Here is an 18,318-nt window from a genome sequence, read left to right on the forward strand (position 1 = left end):
GTGGCCCATCGTTGGTTTTAGTGGGGGGGAATAGTGGGCCATCATTGGTTTTAGTGGGAAGAATAGTGCTCCATCATTGGTTTCAGTGGGGGAAATAGCATCCAGTCATTGGTTTTAGTGGGAGAAATAGTTCCTACCAATGGTTTTATTGGAAGGAATTGTGCCCCATCAATAGTTTTGGTGGAAGAAATAGTGGCCCATCATTGGTTTTAGTGGGAGGAATAGTGGCCCATCATTGGTTTTAGCGGAAGGAATAGTGGCCCTCATTGGTTTTGGTGGAAGGAATAGTGGCCCTCATTGGTTTTAGTGGAAGGTATAGTATCCCATCATTGGTTTTAGTGGGAGGAATAGTGGCCCATCATTGGTTTTAGTGGAAGGAATAGTGACCCCCATGGGTTTTAGTGGAAGGTATAGTATTCCATCATTGGTTTTAGTGGAAGAAATAGTGGCCCTCATTGGTTTTAGTGGAAGGTATAGTATGCCATCATTGGTTTTAGTGGAAGAAATAGTTCCTATTATTCGTTTTGATGGAAGGAATATTTCCTATCATTGGTTTTAGTGCAAGGTATAGTGCCCCATCATTGGTTTTAATGGATAGAATAGTGCCCCGTCATTGGTTTTAGGGCCCTTTCACACTGGGGCGGGGACGGCGGGGACCCGCTAGCGGCCGAGAAATGGTTAAAAACCACCGCATTTGCCGGCGGTAAAGCCGCGCTGTCCCATTGATTTCAATGGGCAGGAGCGGTGAAAGAGCGGTATACACCCTGCTCCTTCACCGCGCCGAAGATGCTGCTAGCAGGACTTTTTTTCCCGTCCTGCTAGCGCACCGCTCCAGTGTGAAAGCCCTCGGGTTGGTTTGCAGGCGCTATTATTAGCGCAATAGCGCCTGCAAGCCGCCCCAGTGTGAAAGGGCCCTTAGAGAAAGGAGTAGTGCCACATTGTAGGTTTTAGCAGAAGGAATATTTCCCCCTTGTTGGTATCAGTGGAAACAATAGTAGGGAGGAATTGTGCCCCATGGGCCAGAAAAAGGCAAACAAAGGGCCGCATCTGCTGCCAGGCCACAGAGAGATCACTGCCCTAGGCAGTGTATAGTTTTTTCTGGTAAATACATTGTTTGGACGTGCGCTAGAAATGTGTTGAAACAAGTATAGAAAAAAAAACAAAAAAAAAATGCATTGAAGGCAAAAATTCAACAAAGATAAAAACATGCTAAATGTGCATTCAAACATTCCTGGTGGTGCGCATAGTTTCCAACATAGGCGTGAATGCCCTAACACAGCATCCGGAGGAACTTTTAGATACCAATATCTAAGGTATTTAAAGTGTATCTAAAGCCTAAACTTTTTATTTTGTTTTGGATAGAGCGTGGAGAGGTAAGTACCTTGGTCATTCCTTTATTCTTGTCTGTGTCCCTGCTGTGTCTCTCTTTGTCCTGGTGACCACTACCTCTGAGACAGAAATCCAAAATGTTAAAGTTGTCACCATAAGGAGGCGGTAGGAGAATTTCCAGTAGGGACACATGTTCCAGTCACAGTTTTTCTATAATAGAAAAATTTCCCTTACATTGGAGATATATTCTTTCATTTTCTGTTGAGTGAATAGAAATCTCCCAAATTGAATAAATCTCCAAGATGGAAAAAAAAAAACTGACGGGGTTTTAGCCATTCTGAATTCCATCCAAAACTGAAAAAAAAAATGTTTGGTCTATAAATACAGTTTAATCTGGAGTCCTTTTAAAAAATATATCCAAAATAAATACGTGGGAAACATCTATAATCTTATGTGTCCGAGGATTTTCACAAGAGCTAATTATGAGGTTGGTATATGAAAAGTGTATAAGAAAAATGTATTGTTTCCTGTAGAAACCAATTGGCTTCCACCTACTGCAGTCCAGGTCTGAACATGAAACAAGGATTCTGATTGGTTGGCACAAAGTCATTTTCACTTATCATTGCACAGCTCTATTGTGAAGGTGACGAACTAGGGGGGGCCATTCTTTTACCCAGCTTGAACACCATTTAAAATTTTCAAGCATCCAGTTATCAAAAGGGAAATGTATAAATAAGAAACTTCTTTCCAACTTCCTTGTCCATTAAGGGGCAATAGAAGTCGTTCACCTTCATTTTTTTTGCTAGAGTCCAATCCTCCTGTAGGCAGCAGTAAAACACAAAGGTGAGTAACTTGATCTGTCCATCAAGACTCCAAGAAAATGGATTTTATGAGTCCAAAAGTCATTTTTTCTTTTTGGCCCATTGAAGGACACTGGACTTCATTTATCTTCAAGTTATACTACAGGAGGTTTGAACATTAGCAAAAAAAACTAACATCATTTTTTGAGTCTGCAAATATACATTCACTGGATCAGCATATTTAGGAAATTGCTTTCCATATGTTGAAACTAAATGGATTTAAATTTTAATTTCCTCCTATTTACTTCACAGAGTGATTCAGTTCCTCAAGATGACTTCACGCCAGATGTTTACCATGCCTTCATAAACAATATATGTCCTCGACCTGAGATAGACAACATATTCGCAGAATTGTAAGAAATCTTTACTATAGAATTTATATATTTATAGATGTGTGCCTACACAGTCTTAATTTAAAAGAAAAAAAGAACCCAGGAAAACCCCAGCCAACCCACATGAAGGCAACGCAGGCCACAAGAACCTCAGCATATCAAAATGGTCTGTCAAACATAAAGAAGCCTGATCCTGGTGTGTGAAAAAAGTATGTACGGTAGGTAGCTGTATCCAACCAGTCCCCAGGTTCTTGTGGTCTATGCTGACTTTGTGTGGGTCAGTTGGCTCTTCCTGGGTCCTAAGATGAGTATGGTGCCAGGACCCGGAAACCTGCAACCTCTGCTGAGTCTGACAGTATTGCTGAGCCACTTGAGATGATGGCTGATTCCTTAGACAACCTAGCCTTGTGTCTTGTTTCTCTTGAACCTTGAACCCTTTGCTCCTCCTATGAACTTCCTATTTAAGCCATGTCTATCTGCCAGATTATTGTGCTCTCTCCAGCCAAATTATTGCTCTTGTCACTCCTGCTGCCGTCTGCATCCTCACTACTCCTCATTTGATTTGTTCCTTGGCTACACTTCTACTTGATCCCAACCTGCCACCACTTGTTCCAGACCTTTGGCTTGTTTACTGACTATGCTTCTGCTTAATCCCTACCTACTATTTCTGCTACTGGACCCCGGGTTGCTCACCTCCTAGAGGGGCGATCCCGAGGACTGCGATGTGGTACTAACACATCGTAAAAATCCATCCACACCATCAGGAGCTCTGGTGAATACCGGTTAGTGCTTAGACCCTACATCTTGGGTGAGCCCACGTCATCCACCAGGATGACCTAATAGTATACCTGTTCTGCTGGTTGGTGGGAATCTGGTGGAAATTACTAGTCTCCGAGCTCATTACCAACATTTGATTTGTTCCTTGACTACACTTCTACTTGATCCCAACCTGCCACCACTTGTTCCAAACCTTTGGCTTGTTTACTGACTATGCTTCTGCTTAATCCCTACCTACTATTTCTGCTACTGGACCCCGGGTTGCTCACCTCCTAGCGGGGCGATCCCGAGGACTGCGATCTGGTACTAACACACCGTAAAAAATCCATCCACACCATCAGGAGCTCTGGTGAATACCGGTTAGTGCTTAGACCCCACATCTAGGGTGAGCCCACGTCATCCACCAGGATGACCTAATAGTATACCTGTTCTGCTGGTCGGTGGGAATCTGGTGGGAGCTACTAGTCTCCGAGCCTGATCCCTGACCATAACAGATGGTTTTACGGCTGATATAATGTAATATTGCCTTGTATTTGATGTCTTATTGGAGTGCCTAAAAAGGCCCAAATTTAATTTTTAGTTAAATTGTCTAATGTACAGGGATGGTGGCATTCAAGCCAATATATAGGCCATCCTGTTGTATTTGATGGAACTGTTCAAACAAATAATACCCCAAAAGCAAGGCACTTTATCGTACCCGGGAGTGCATCCTTTAATCCATATTTTGCAGGTTCAGTGGCCATTAAAGACTCTTACATTGGGCGTTGAATGGTGGGACTTAGCTCTAGAGATTCCATGGCTCAGTCAGAGTCAAGGCAGAAATTAATTGAAGGGATCAAGGTGTTCACCCAACACAAAGAGATCAGTCTGAGGATTAACAAAGGCTCTTCTAGACATCACATTGTTAATTTGAACAACTTTTTGCTGTGTCTGGTTCATGTAAGGATATTCTGAATGTCAGGTTGTGTTTCTTGGATTCATTTTAATTTGTCGTCCACATTATTGATCTTTGAAGTAAGACAAAAATACGTGTTATTTTGCAGCGGAACAAAAAGTATACCATACCTCACAGTTGACCAGATGGCAGAATTCATTAACCTAAAACAGCGGGATCCACGATTAAATGAAATTCTCTATCCACCATTGAAACAAGCGCAAGTTCAGCAGCTAATTGAGAAATATGAGCCAAATAGCAGCCTCTCATCAAAAGGTAAGCGTGTTTTCTTCTCTATAAGTAGGTAGAATGTTCTTGATGAATATACAGTATTAAAAAAAAAAAAACTATTAGAAAGGAAAAAGGGAACTTAAGAGGCAGCCATACCTTTATGATATGGAGTAGCCATAAATATTGACACTTTTGTAACTTTTTTATATGGATTACCATATATATATATATAATATTTCCAAAAGTATTGGGACACCTGTCTTTACACACACATGAACTTTAATGGCATCCTAGTCTTAGTCCGTAGGGTTCAATATTGACTTGGCCCACCCTTTGCAGCTATAACAGCTTCAACTCTTCTGGGAAGGCTGTCCACAAGGTTTAGGAGTGTGTCTGGCTCACAGTCTCCACTCTAAATCATCCCAAAGGTGTTCGATTGGGTTGAGGTCAGGACTCTGTTCAGGCCACTCAAATTCCTCCACCCCAAACTCGCTCATCCATGTCTTTATGGACCTGGTTTTGTGCACTGGTGCGCAGTCATGTTGGAACAGAAAGGGGCCACCCCCAAACTGTTGTTCCCAAAAAGTTGGGAGCATGAAATTGTCCAAAATGTCTTGGTATGCTGACGCCTTAAGAGTTCCCTTCACTGGAACTAAGGGGTCAAGCCCAACCCCTGAAAAACAACCCAACACTACAATCCCCCCCCTTCACCAAATGATTTGGACCAGTGCACAAGGCAAGGCTCATAAAGACAGGGATGAGCGAGTTTGGGGTGGAGGAACTTGATTGGCCTGCACAGAGTCCTGACCTCAACCCGATAGAACACCTTTGGGATGAATTAGAGTAGAGACTGTGAGCCAGGCCTTCTCGTCCAACATCAGTGCCTGACCTCCCAAATGCGCTTCTGGAAGAATAGTCAAAAATTCCCATAGACACACTCCTAAACCTTGTGGACAGCCTTCCCAGAAGAGTTGAAGCTGTTATAGCTGCAAAGGGTGGGCCAACTCAATAATGAACCCTACGGACTAAGACTGGGATGCCATTAAAGTTCATGTATGTATAAAGGCAGGCGTCCCAATACTTTTATCAATATGGGGTATATCAATTTAGTCGTATCTGACTGTCTGATTCTATGGGCCAGCTCCCTGGGCACCATGTCTGATACACTTGAAAAGCCTTTTTCCATATAATTTTCTTGGTGAATATTTTACAAGGTAGATCTCCAGGCCTTTCCTCAACCCTTCCTAATTGCTAGGCCTGGAACCAGCATGCAGATTGTGATAACACATGTGCACAGCCAATGTGTACACACGTACTGGGGCCAATTTATACATACCATTATGTCTTTGGAATGTGGGAGGAAAAGTGAATTCCCATAGGAAACTCATGCAAACAAAGGGAGAACATGCAGATATTGTCCTGGCCCTGATTCAAACCAAGGACTCCAGTGCTGCAAGGTATAGGTGCTTACCACTAAGCCACTGTGCTGCCCTGGATCACCATGTCAAGGCAGTATAGCCTGGCATCAACAGTTCTGCAGGGATGTGCAAGGTACAGCTTATTCAGTATAGATCTAGATCTTGGGGAGGGTTAAGTCAGGTTCCACCTACGAGCCTATGACCAGACTACGTATACTAAAGTATTTACATATCTTAATTGTATAGTACAGGACACAAGCATAGTATTCTTGGACTCTGGGTTAAAGGCTCATACTGTCAGGTGATTTGGCACTGGCAAAGCTTTCATGGAAACACCCCCTCCAGGGTGCCTCCCCTGTTTCCCTGCACCTCTCAATGAGTCCTCAGTTTTTTGCTATTGTCCTAAGGTAATGGACCTCTTCTCCCTTGCAGAGAAATAACTCTTAGCTTATTATTTATTCAGTAAAAACACTTAAAAACACATCTTCAGTCACCTCTGTAGCCATAGATATTGTGGAGAAATTCATCTTCAAAATTCAAACAAAGGCACTGAAATTACATCACTGAAACGACAAGAATCTTGGTCAGCCTTCCAAAGTAGTGTGTTCAAATCTGCTAGTACCTCCCCCCAGACTGACAATGCTGTCTGCATTGCCTCCAGTGCTCCTTCATCCAGACCTGTGTTTCAATAATACTAGGATGTGTGTTATGGGCCAGATCACCAGGTGAAAACAGAAGGGAAAAAGCCAAGGAAAAGAAAAGAAATGCAGCCGTCACATCAAATGATTGGCATATATATATATATATATATATATATATATATATATATATATATATACTGGTTTTAGGAGCATGTTGCAACTGAAGATTGTGAAGATTAATCAGATATTGTGGGGGTGGTGTTTTAAATACATGCAGCTGGCTTCCTAATGAATGAGCTCATCATAGAATACTGCAGACAACCTGTTCTAACACCCAGCCTATCCTCCCTTAATAGGGAGGTCAGCTGCTAAGAAGTTTTTTTTCGACAGGCTGCACATGACCTATGTGTATGGATCAGGGGGAAAAAGAAGAGTTTTTGAAGGAGTGGTATGTAATGTGCTGGGATGCTGGAGTACATGGGGGGATTTTTAAGTGGTACGAAATGTGCTGAGGATGCAACAATACAGTACATGAGGGATTTTTTGGATGAGTGGTATGTAATGTGCTGGGGATACTGGAATACATGGGGGGATATTAGGAGGAGTGGTATGTAATGTGCTGGGGATACTGGAATACATGGGGGGATATTAGGAGGAGTGGTATGTAATGTGCTGGGGATGCCGGAATACATGCAGAATTTTTTGAGGAGTGGTATGTAATGTGCTGGGGATGTTGGAATATTTGGGTTTTTTTTGGAGGAGTGGTATGTAATATGCTGGGGATTCTCGAATACATGGGGGATTTTAGGAGGAGTGGTATGCATAGTGCTTGGAATGCTGGAATACATGGGGGATTTTAGGAGGAGTGGTACGTAATTTGCTGGAGTTGCTGGAATACATGGAGAAAATTTTGGAGGAGTGGTATGTAATGTGCTGGGGATGCTGGAATACAAGCAGAATTTTTTGAGGAGTAGTATGTAATGTGCAGGGGATGCTGGGATATGTGGGGGATTTTTGAAGGAATGCTATGTATATTGCTTGGAATGCTGGAATACATGAGAGATTTTTTGAGGAGTGATATGTTATTTTCTGGGAATGCTGGATTTTTTGGAGGAGTGGTATGTAATGTCCTGGGGATGCTGGAATACATTGGCGTTTTTTTTGAGGAGTGGTATATAATGAGCTGGTGATGCTGGAAGACATGGAAGATTTTTGGAGGAGTGGTATGTAATGTGCTGGGGATGCTGAGATACATGGGAGATTTTGGAGGAGTGGTATGTAATTTGCTGGGGATGCTGGGATACATGGGAGATTTTGGAGGAGTGGTATGTAATTTGCTGGGGATGCCGGAATACATGGGGGATTTTTTGGAGAATTGTGAACTAACCCTTTTTAGATCACCCTGTGCTGATATTGTAAATACAATTTTCAATATTTCAGGATCCCTTGAAGCTGTTTCTTTCCCATTTGTAGCAGAATTTTGAAATAAAACGGGATCATCCGTTAAACTTCTGTTTTACTCATTGTGTTGTGCACCATTTTTTTTCATACAAAATAAATCTACTAATTTTATAAAACAATACTTTTCTACTGATATTGTAATAATGAGTTTATGAGGACTGCATTTAGCATTCAAACATAAATAACTGGAGACTTATCAGTTCCAGGAATAATTTTAGAACCTGCGTAGGTTGCTCCAACATGTTCCTCAAGGTCCATTAAGCAAAGGCTCCTCACTGTGTGCTAATTGCTACCTACGGTGCATCCATACCTGCCAATTCATTGGGAAATCAAAGGGTTTTTTTTTTTCTTTCTGCACGAATAACGCAGAAGATCCAAGTGATCTCACCTCGAAAACACATTAAGTAGTGCGGAGAAGAAAGAAAACATTTTTGTGTCGTTTCAACTACACATGAATGGTGTGACAATTTACAAATATATTCGTTATAGCTGGACCATGCAGTAAATACTACTGAATATGTTGCCTCTAAATGGCTGTTTCCTCCTTTTTTGTTATCAGCAAAGATGATGCATACGCCTTTTTCTCATGCGTGTGGTGGAGGAGGAGCTTTTTTTTTAATCAGCCATGGTCACTGGATTTAGCAGAGAGAGGGTGGGGCTAATAAGGAAGAAGGCGGGGCGTTGTATCAGTGGAACACAGTTGAGGACCTGGGACCTGGGCCTGGGATAAAATCTGTGATGGGCAGCCCAGATCCACTATGGAGAATCCACCACCATTTCTGTTGAAGAGCTTTCTCAGTATAGTTGGAAAGTCCTAGTTGTGTCCCAATGGAATATTTAGACTTAAAGTGTAACTAAGCATCATAAAAGAATATTACCGTATTTATCGGCGTATAACACGAGCCGACGTATAACACTCACCCAAAGTTTAGGAGGGAAGTTTAAGGAAAAAAACTTTTAGGAGGGAAGTTTAAGGAAAAAAACTTTTAGGAGGGAAGTTTAAGGAAAAAACTTACATTTTAAATGCCCATCAATGCAGCCTTATCAGTGTCCATCTGCAGCCTTGCCCAAAATTGCAGCATGATCAGTTTTAAATTGTTACTAGTAATTTAGGAGGGAACGAGCGCCGCCGAGATAGACAGAGCCGGATGTCCTGTGTATTCGGCTCATCTCGCAGTCCCGCCCCTTGGCCCGGCTCCTATGATGGACACAACCCCGGTTCAATGGCGGGACGTAAATGCTAGGAGGCGGGACTCAGCGTGACTGTGAGCGGAGCCGAGCCTAGCCGAGTACACATCACACTCGGCTCTGTCTATTTCGATGGCGCTCGGTCCCTCCTTCCCCTCCGAGGCAGCAGTTCGGCGTATAACACGTACCCACAGTTTTCCCCTGATTTTAAGGGGAAAAAAGTGTGTGTTATACACCGATAAATACGGTAATTAATGGTGTATTACATTCTGTTTATACTCACTCAATCACTACGAGATGCTGTTCTCTATCTCCCCCTTCTGTTCATGTCCCCAATTCAGCTAGGAATTTTGCAGCTGTGGTGGCAACTCTGCACATGCTCAGTTTTCAGTGAGTATCTATGCTGAGAATTTCCTCCCTATCACATCTGAGCAGCCCCTGTTACTATAGAGTCACACATGTGGGCCTATACACAGTGGTAAATGACAGCCCACTCCCTCCCTTCTCCTCCTCCATGCTCACTAACCAGCTAAACACAATGGGGGGCGGGATATTACATGTTACATGTAGATTAGCGGAGGTTTCACCTCCCTTTTATTCGAAGACACAGGCTGGAGGGGTGTCTGGCAGAAATCCGCCCACACCATGTTATTGCCAAAAATGAATACATTTTTAATTTCAAATATATAATTGTATGACAGTTTATTGATATTAATTATTTATTTTTACTCTGACCAGCCGCAGAGGACTAGAAGCTCCTCCTGCTTATGTTTCCCTGCAAGCAGGTAGCTGGGAAAGATCTGGGTCATGTGACAACTGCATATCCATTAGGAAAAAGGTACTTAGATGTTTTTTTTATTAAAATAATTTCAGAGCCGTCATCCACATACAGAAATAGAAGGGACAATGTAAACAGTAGTATCACTTTAATATATATCAAAATAAACCATTAAATACACTTGGTAGTCAAGAAAGGACCTGCCATGCAGCTGGTGTATATCTGCGTATAGGGCTTAGTGTTTATTGGCGCTCAGGTAGTGCCTATATCACCAAAAGATCCCAAAGAATAAGTAAATGGATCAAGGACACGGAAGCAATTTATAAGTAGGATGAAAGAGCATATAAAAAGTAGTTAAGTCAGTGCAGTCAATGAAGATGTCAAGCAGTTGAGGTAATAGATGGCTAGGGAATATTACAGACTCTTTTAAATTGATGTGTTTTTAGGGAGCAATTGAAGCTTTCGGTATTAACAAACAGTCGGATGGAGCAAGGGATATCATTACAAGATTGAGCATTGAGGCTCTGTTCATGCGGACACCAAAATGGGCCACTTTACTCTTGTTTTCAACAGCTGGCAGGAGCTTCATAACTGATGAGTGTGAAAGGGTGGACCAAGCCGCACAGCTCAGTACACTCGTCCATATGCGCCGGTTATTCACGGTGTGCTATCCCAAACATTGCCTGCAAAGCATTATTCTTGACTTGGCCCATTTCATTTCATTTTCTCCTCAGCAGGCTTCTTCTCCCATAAGAGGGTTTAAAGCGAGGGTCAAATGATGCCTTCAAAACATGGGCAATGGGCTCTCTTCTACCTCCAGTGCCCGTGTGACCTTCATCTAATGATCAGTTACACACCAAGGTCCCCTTCCCCTTATAATTAGATCTATTGGGGTGTACGCAACCGTTTTTGGCAGATTATTTAGTGTATGAATGGCTTGTGAAAATGCCCTGCTGTTTTGCAGCCTATTTTGCCTAACAAGCACTCTGGTGGAGAATAATTATCAAAAATACCAACAAGAGAACTTTTAAAACAGTGGTCTCCAAACTGCGGCCCAGGAGTCGGATGCAGCTTTTTGCTAGCCTTTATCTGGCCCTTGGGACACTATTTCTCCCACTCACAGCAATGATAAGGAACTATTCCTTTCAATGACATCAAAGATTCTCACTGGCGCCATTGATGGGCCATTATTCTATAACTCTATATTCCATTTCCACTTCCACTGGCCACAGTCCGGCTCCCCTAAGGTCTGAAGGGCAGTAAATTTGCACTTTGAGACAGAAAGTTTTGAGACCTCTATTTCAGAGGGTAGGAAGATTTATTATAGATACAGTGAGGGGAAAAAGTATTTGATCCCCTGCTGATTGTGTATGTTTGCCCGAAGACAAAGAAATGATCAGTCTATAATTTTAATGATAGGTTTATTTTAACAGTGAGAGACAGAAAAACAAGAAAAATATCGAGAAAAGCGCATTCAAAAAAGTTATAAATTGATTTGCATTTTTATGAGTGAAATAAGTATTTGATCCCCTATCAATCAGCAAGCTTTCTTGCTTCCAGGTGTCTTATATACAGGTAACGAGGTGAGATTAGGCGCACTCTTAAAGGAAGTGCTCCTAATCTCAGCTTGTTACCTGTATAAAAGACACCTGTCCAAAGAAGCAATCAATCAGATTCCAATCTCTCCACCATGGCCAAGACCAAAGAGCTGTCCAAGGATGTCAGGGACAAGATTGTAGACCTACACAAGGCTGGAATGGGCTACAAGACCATCGCCAAGCAGCTTGGTGAGAGGGTGACAACAGTTGGTGCGATTATTCGCAAATGGAAGAAACACAAAGTAACTGTCAATCTCCCTCGGTCTGGGGCTTCATTCAAGATCTCACCTCGTGGAGTTTCAATGATCATGAGAACGGTGAGGAATCAGCCCAGAACTACACGGGACAATCTTGTCAATGATCTCAAAGCACCTGGGCCCATAGTCACCAAGAAAACAATTGGTAACTACGCCATGAAGGACTGAAATCCTGCAGCTCCTGCAAGTTCCCCCTGCTCAAGAAAGCACATGTACAGGACCGTCTGAAGTTTGCTAATAAATATTTGAATGATTCAGAGGAGAACTGGGTGCAGGTGTTGTGGTCAGATGAGACCAAAATCGAGCTCTTTGGCATCAACTCATCTCGCTGTGTTTGGAGGAGGAGGAATGCTGCCTATGACCCCAAGAACACCATCCCCACCGTCAAACATGGAGGTGGAAACATTATGCTTTGGGGGTGTTTTTCTGCTAAGGGAACTGGACAACTTCACTGCATCAAAGGGACGATGGACGGGGCCATGTACCATCAAATCTTGGGTGAAAACCTCTTTCCCTCAGCCAGCGCATTGAAAATGGGTCGTGGATGGGTATTCCAGCATGACAATGACCCAAAACACACAGCCAAGGCAACAAAGGAGTGACTCAAGAAGAAGTACATTAAGGTCCTGGAGTGGCCTAGCCAGTCTGCAGACCTTACCCCATAGAAAATATGTGGAGGGAGCTAAAGGTTTGAGTTACCAAACGTCAGTCTTGAAAACGTAATGACTTGGAGAGGATTTGCAAAGAGGAGTGGGACAAAATCCCTCCTGAGATGTGTGCAAACCTGGTGGCCAACTACAAGAAAGGTCTGACCTCTGTGATTGCCAACAAGGGTTTTGCCACCAAGTGCTAAGTAATGTTTTGCGAAGGGGTCAAATACCTATTTCACTCATTAAAATGCGAATCAATATATAACTCTTTTGAAATGCATTTTTGGGCAAACGTACAAAATCAGTCTTAACAAGAGAAAGGGCTTCTAGCAGCATGTTCATTACCATGGGATGAATTCTGGAAGACTTTTCGGAGTTGATTTACTAAAGGCAAGTTGCTCCAGAGCTTAGTAAATTTTATACACATGTTTTCTCACATACGATTGGGTATTCTTTGTAAAGTGAAGCTTTACCTCATTTACTAAGCTCAGGAGCGACTTACAGAGAGTAACTGCACTTGCAAAAGTCTACTTGCCTTTTGTAAAAAAACCCCTTTGTCTCATGGATTGGAGAAGTGCTTATATCAGTTTGTATGGACTGGTAACTCTCTCATACCTGTTCTGACCCGTAACGAGACATGTGCAAATATAAATTCGGCCAGATTTTGGTTACTCGGATGTATCCGAATCTCCGAAAAAAATAGTAGTAATGAATTTAGTTGAAATTCATTTAGTTTCATTTTGTATATTCGTTTTCAAACAAATTCCTAATTTTTGAATTGATTCCCCAAAGGGCCTGGTATGTATTGGGGGGGAGGGGGACATGTTTTAATTGCCGCTATTCTTTTGTTTACATTTCAGCTCTCAGGAAGGAAGCTGATGAGTTATCGGTTGTTAAGGACGCAGCGGCCGGCTTCCCAACCCGCTCCTTAACAACCAGCTATTCTTCAGAGAATTTGAATTGGTCAATCATTTTTCGACTGATCTGAATTTGAATCTGTTGGTTCTGTATTTAGGCAAAGGTGGGATATGCTTCCCTGAAGAGATGAGTTTTCAGGGATTGTCAAAAGGTGCAGTGGGAGACTTCCAGATAGATTGGGGTAGGGAGTTCCCAAGGAAGTACAAACAAATGACCACTGCCCCCACCTATATCTGGCCTTTACAGCAAGGAGCACATGCAAGGGCAATGCATGTCAAACAAAACCAAAGACAATTCCCAGCTCTACTTACCAACCAGTCTGCAATCAACCAAATAATCCTGTCTAACAGTATGTGTTAAAACAGGGGGTTAGTTTGCACACATTTGCAAATACATGCATAAGTTGCAGAGCCCCTTCAAGACACCCCCGTATTATCTATAGTCCTAACGGTATGGCTAGGTTCACACTAGCTGCGGCTGTGGCTCACAGCAGGGGGTCCAGTGCATCCCTTTTCACCGTTTCAGGTGCAAATCAGGTCTGAATTTTTGGCTGAATTTCCACCTGAAGCGGACCAGAAGACGCACAGGACCCTTCTGCAATTCGGACCACGGCTGCCCTGGAGGTGTGTGAACTGACTCCATTGAGAGCAGGTCACATTCTCCTGCCATGTGAATTGGATGCGGGGAAAACCCGCATTTAATTCGCATCAGTGTGAACCCAGCCTTAATTTTGAGAACCTCCACAGTGGAAGTACATGCATTATAATGGATAGGCAGAGGGTAGGTGAGCCTGGAGGGCACAAAGGCACACTGGACACCCAGCATATAGCACAATGGCAGCGAAGGTGCCCAGTGTGTCCCTTCACCAGTATTGCAACAGTACAAACGAATGGCCACTGCCCTCACCGCTAGCTGGCCTTTGCAGTGGGGAGCATATGGAAGGGTGACACATGTCAAACAAAACCAAAGAAAATTCACAACTCTACTTACCGATCAGTCTGCAACCAACCAAATTATCCTGTCTAGCAGTATGCATTAAAAAACAGGGGTTCCAGAGGAAGAGTGAGGCTCTGGAGAAGTCCTGGATGCAAGTATGAGAGAAGGTGACAAGGGCACTGGAGAGCAGAAGTTCTAAACTCTACTCAAATTGGCTTCTGCATCTTCCAGTTTACAGTCGATTCATTGGATATGTATTTATCTTAAGGAAAAATGTATTTTTTTAAAGACCCAACATTTTATATTTTTAAGGCCTGTATATGTTCTTTTTAATTATGAATATATCTATTTGCTGATAGCCTGTATACATCCACTATGGTGCTTCACGTGTTAGTCTGTGAACCTTAAGACAAGCACAGTACCACGCTGAGCAGAGCTGTAACACCCAGGGGAGACAGCCTGATGAAAAGCACCATTAGACAAGCTTTGACATCTCACATAGATCTGTGATGTTTGTCAGTATTCCCAATTCTACTCCTGAATCAGTCCATTTCCCATTGGATTGTACTGTCAAGATACAATGAACTGTTCTGAGAAAAGGATTGTGAACATTAAGCTGGAGCCTGGAGAGTTTAGCAAGAGCTGTCTTGAATGTTAAGTGCACAGCTGTTTTCAAAAGAAAGAAATCTTCGATTCCAGTCTTAAATGTTCCAGTCTTTCTGATGATGTCTGGAAATGTGAATAAAAGTTAATTTCATAGATTGTCATCATTCAGCCCAAGTGTGATGAAATTTACGTATTCAGCACACCAAACTCTCGCTAGTACTAGGTGCAGAATAAGTGTATAATGGTGAGGGGAGCCCATAAACACAAGGGTTAATGATGAACACGCAATCTAGCTGTCACAGTGACGTTACCATCTATGTCTAGAGTTCCTTAAATAGGATGCTGTTTTCATCCATGTCTGTGGTTCCTCAAAGAAGATGCCATTGTTCTTCATGTCTATGGTTCCTTAAAGAGGATGCTCTTCTCATCCATGTCTATGGTTCCTTAAAGAGGATGCTCTTCTCATCCATATCTATGGTTCCTTAAATAGGATACCATTCTCATTCATGTCTTTGGTTCCTCAAAGACGATGCTGTACTTCATCATGTCTATGGTTCCTTAAAGAGGATGCTCTTCTCATCCTATTTCTATGGTTCCTTTAATAGGATACTATTCTCATCCTTGTCTATGGTTCCTCAAACATGATGCTGTACTTCTTGGTGTCTATGGTTCCTTAAAGAGGATACTCTTTTCATCCATGTGTATGGTTCCTTAAACAGAATGCTGTACGTATCCATGTCTATGGTTCCCTAAAGAGGATATCATTCTTATCCATGTCTATGGGGCCTTAAATAGGGTACCATTCTGATCCATGTCTATGGTTCCTTAAAGAGCATGCTCTTCTCATCCATGTCTATGGTTGCTTAAACAGGATGCTGTTTCTATTCATGTCTATGTGTCCCTAAAGAAGATGTCATTCTTATACGTCTTCTTGTCTATGGTTCCTTAAATGGGATATCATTCTCGTCCATGTCTATGGTTCTTTAGGAAGGATGCTCTTCTCATTCATGTACATGGTGGTTTGAAGAGTGTGTCATGTTTATCCATGTCTATGGTTGCTTAAATAGGAAACCATCCTCCATGTCTATGATTCTATAAAGGGAATGTCATTCTATTCCATATCTGTGGTTCTTTAAAGAGGATACTGTTCTCCTCAATTTCTATAGTTCCGTAAAGCGGATGACATTTTTACACTATCTATGGTTCCTTAAAGGAGATGTCATTCTCCTCCATGTCTCTGGTTCTTTAGAGAGGATGACATTCTTCTACATGGCTATGGTTCCTTAAAGAGGACACCTTTTTATCCATGTCTACGGTTCCTAAAGGGGATGCCATTCTCCTTTGTTTCTATATTTCCCTGCATCCAATTCGCATGACAGGAGAGTGTGACCGTCTCTCAATGGAGCCAGTTCACACAGCTCCAGGGTGGCCGTGGTCCGCATTGAAGAAGGGACCTGTGCGTCGCCATGATTCGCACCTGAATCGGTGAACAGGGACGCACTTGACCCCAGGGCCACAGCATGTGTGAACGAGCCTAAGTCCCGGTGTGTCTATCCAGGGACCCCATTTTTCAAATTTACTGGGGCAACCCCAGTGTTGATAGAAGGGCCACTCTAAAAGAAGTAAATTGTCCACATTTGTCACCCAAGATCTAGGTGTGGGGGGGGAGCGGAGGATATGCAGAGTTGTAAAATTAACTTACGTGCATGAAAAAAGGCACGGCCTACTGTTGTTCTAGTAAATTATTCCAGTATGACAGTGCCCAAAATTCCTAAAAGGCAATATTGAGGTTCCAATAGAATGGTGACCTGGAAGACTTTATTCACAAGTGCTATCACTGCCTTCCAATATAAGTATAATTTGGGCAACGCCAAAGTAGGCAGAGCAGGTCCCATGATCTCTTGCACATCTATGTCAGGAGGGGCTTGAAATATTGCCCATGTTATAAAGGCGAAGAGGGGCGTAATGGGTGCGCAATAAAATATACAGTTGAGTCCAACCAATAAAAGAAAAAAACATTTTTTACAATCCTACATACACGATCCCATTAATTTTTTGTATTTAAAGGGGCTCTAAAGGCAGAAGTTTTTTCTACCTTAATGCATTTTATGCATTAAGATAAAAAACCTTCCGTGTGCAGCAGCCCCCCTCAGCCCCCCCTAATACTTACCTGAACCCCATCTCTATCCAGCGATGTTGCATGAGAGACTCGGGGCCAGGAGTGCCGGTGGGGGACCCGAGAAGAGGAGGATCCAGGCTGCTCTGTGCAAAACCATTACACAGAGCAAGTAAGTATAACATGTTTGTTATTTTTAAATGAAAAAAAAAACAAGACTTTAGTATCTCTTTACTTAAAATTGTAAATTTGAGTGAAGGACCACCATAGATTTTCTATAGCAAATCAGGGAATAGTTAAAATAATTTATGTGTCTCTATAGTCGAAGCTGCACAGCAGTAAATATCAGCTCATAAATTGTTAACGTCTCTGCTGAAGCTGCAACTTCCTGTATCAAGAGAACGTTTGATTTATAAAAACTGCAGTAAAATGTTTGGAAGATTCTATTTGATGGATATAATCTTTTTCTTTATTCCGAATAAGGGATGAGCCGGACACCCCTCGGTTCGGTTTGCAGCAGAACATGCAAAAAATTTGTTCGAACGCGCGAACACCGCTAAAGTCTATGGGACGCGAACGTGAAAAATCAAAAGTGCTCATTTTAAAGGCTTATGTGCAAGTTATTGCCGTGAAAAGTGTTTGGGGACCGGGTCCTGCCCCAGGGGACATGGATCAATGCAAAAAAAAGTTTTAAAAACGGCCGCTTTTTTCGGGAGCAGTGATTTTAATAATGCTTAAAGTGAAACAATAAAAATTAAATATTCCTTTATATATCGTGGCTGGGGGTGTCCTTAGTATGCCTTAAAGTAGCGCATCTTTCCCATGTTTATAACAGTACCACAGCAAAATGACATTTCTAAAGGAAAACATGTCATTTAAAACATTTCGCAGCTGTAATGTTTTGTCGGATCCTGGCAATATAGAAAAAGAAAAAAAAAAACAACAAAAATGGAGTGGATGTCCCCCCAAAATCCATACCAGGCTCCTCAGGTCTGGTATGGATATTAAGGGAAACCCCGCACCAAAATTTTTTTAAAAAATGACGTGGGGAGCCCCCACTTTATACTCTGAACAGCAGTATACAGTATCTCACAAAAGTGAGTAAACCGCTGACATTTTTGTAAATATTTTAATATATCTTTTCATGTGACAACACTGAAGAAATGTCACTTTGCTACAATGTAAAGTAGTGAGTGTACAGCTTGTATAACAGTGTAAATTTGCTGTCCCCTCCAAATAACTCAACACACAGCCCTTAATGTCTAAACCGCTGGCAACAAAAGTGAGT

At 42.3% G+C, this 18,318-nt stretch overlaps 1 protein-coding gene across 2 annotated transcripts in view; it reads left to right on the forward strand.

Annotated features, from left to right (window-relative positions):
• PLCB1 (phospholipase C beta 1) overlaps positions 1–18,318 on the forward strand; it is an 887,199-nt gene that overhangs the window by 540,511 nt on the left and 328,370 nt on the right. For both annotated transcript variants that reach the window (XM_073628625.1, XM_073628626.1), the window contains exons 8-9: positions 2,442–2,542; positions 4,342–4,508. In XM_073628625.1, coding sequence (XP_073484726.1) covers positions 2,442–2,542; positions 4,342–4,508 — 268 coding nt within the window. The remainder of the gene's footprint in view (positions 1–2,441; positions 2,543–4,341; positions 4,509–18,318) is intronic.

This window comes from Aquarana catesbeiana, linkage group LG04 (genome assembly GCF_042186555.1).
Source record: "Aquarana catesbeiana isolate 2022-GZ linkage group LG04, ASM4218655v1, whole genome shotgun sequence".
Classification (NCBI taxonomy): domain Eukaryota; kingdom Metazoa; phylum Chordata; class Amphibia; order Anura; family Ranidae; genus Aquarana; species Aquarana catesbeiana.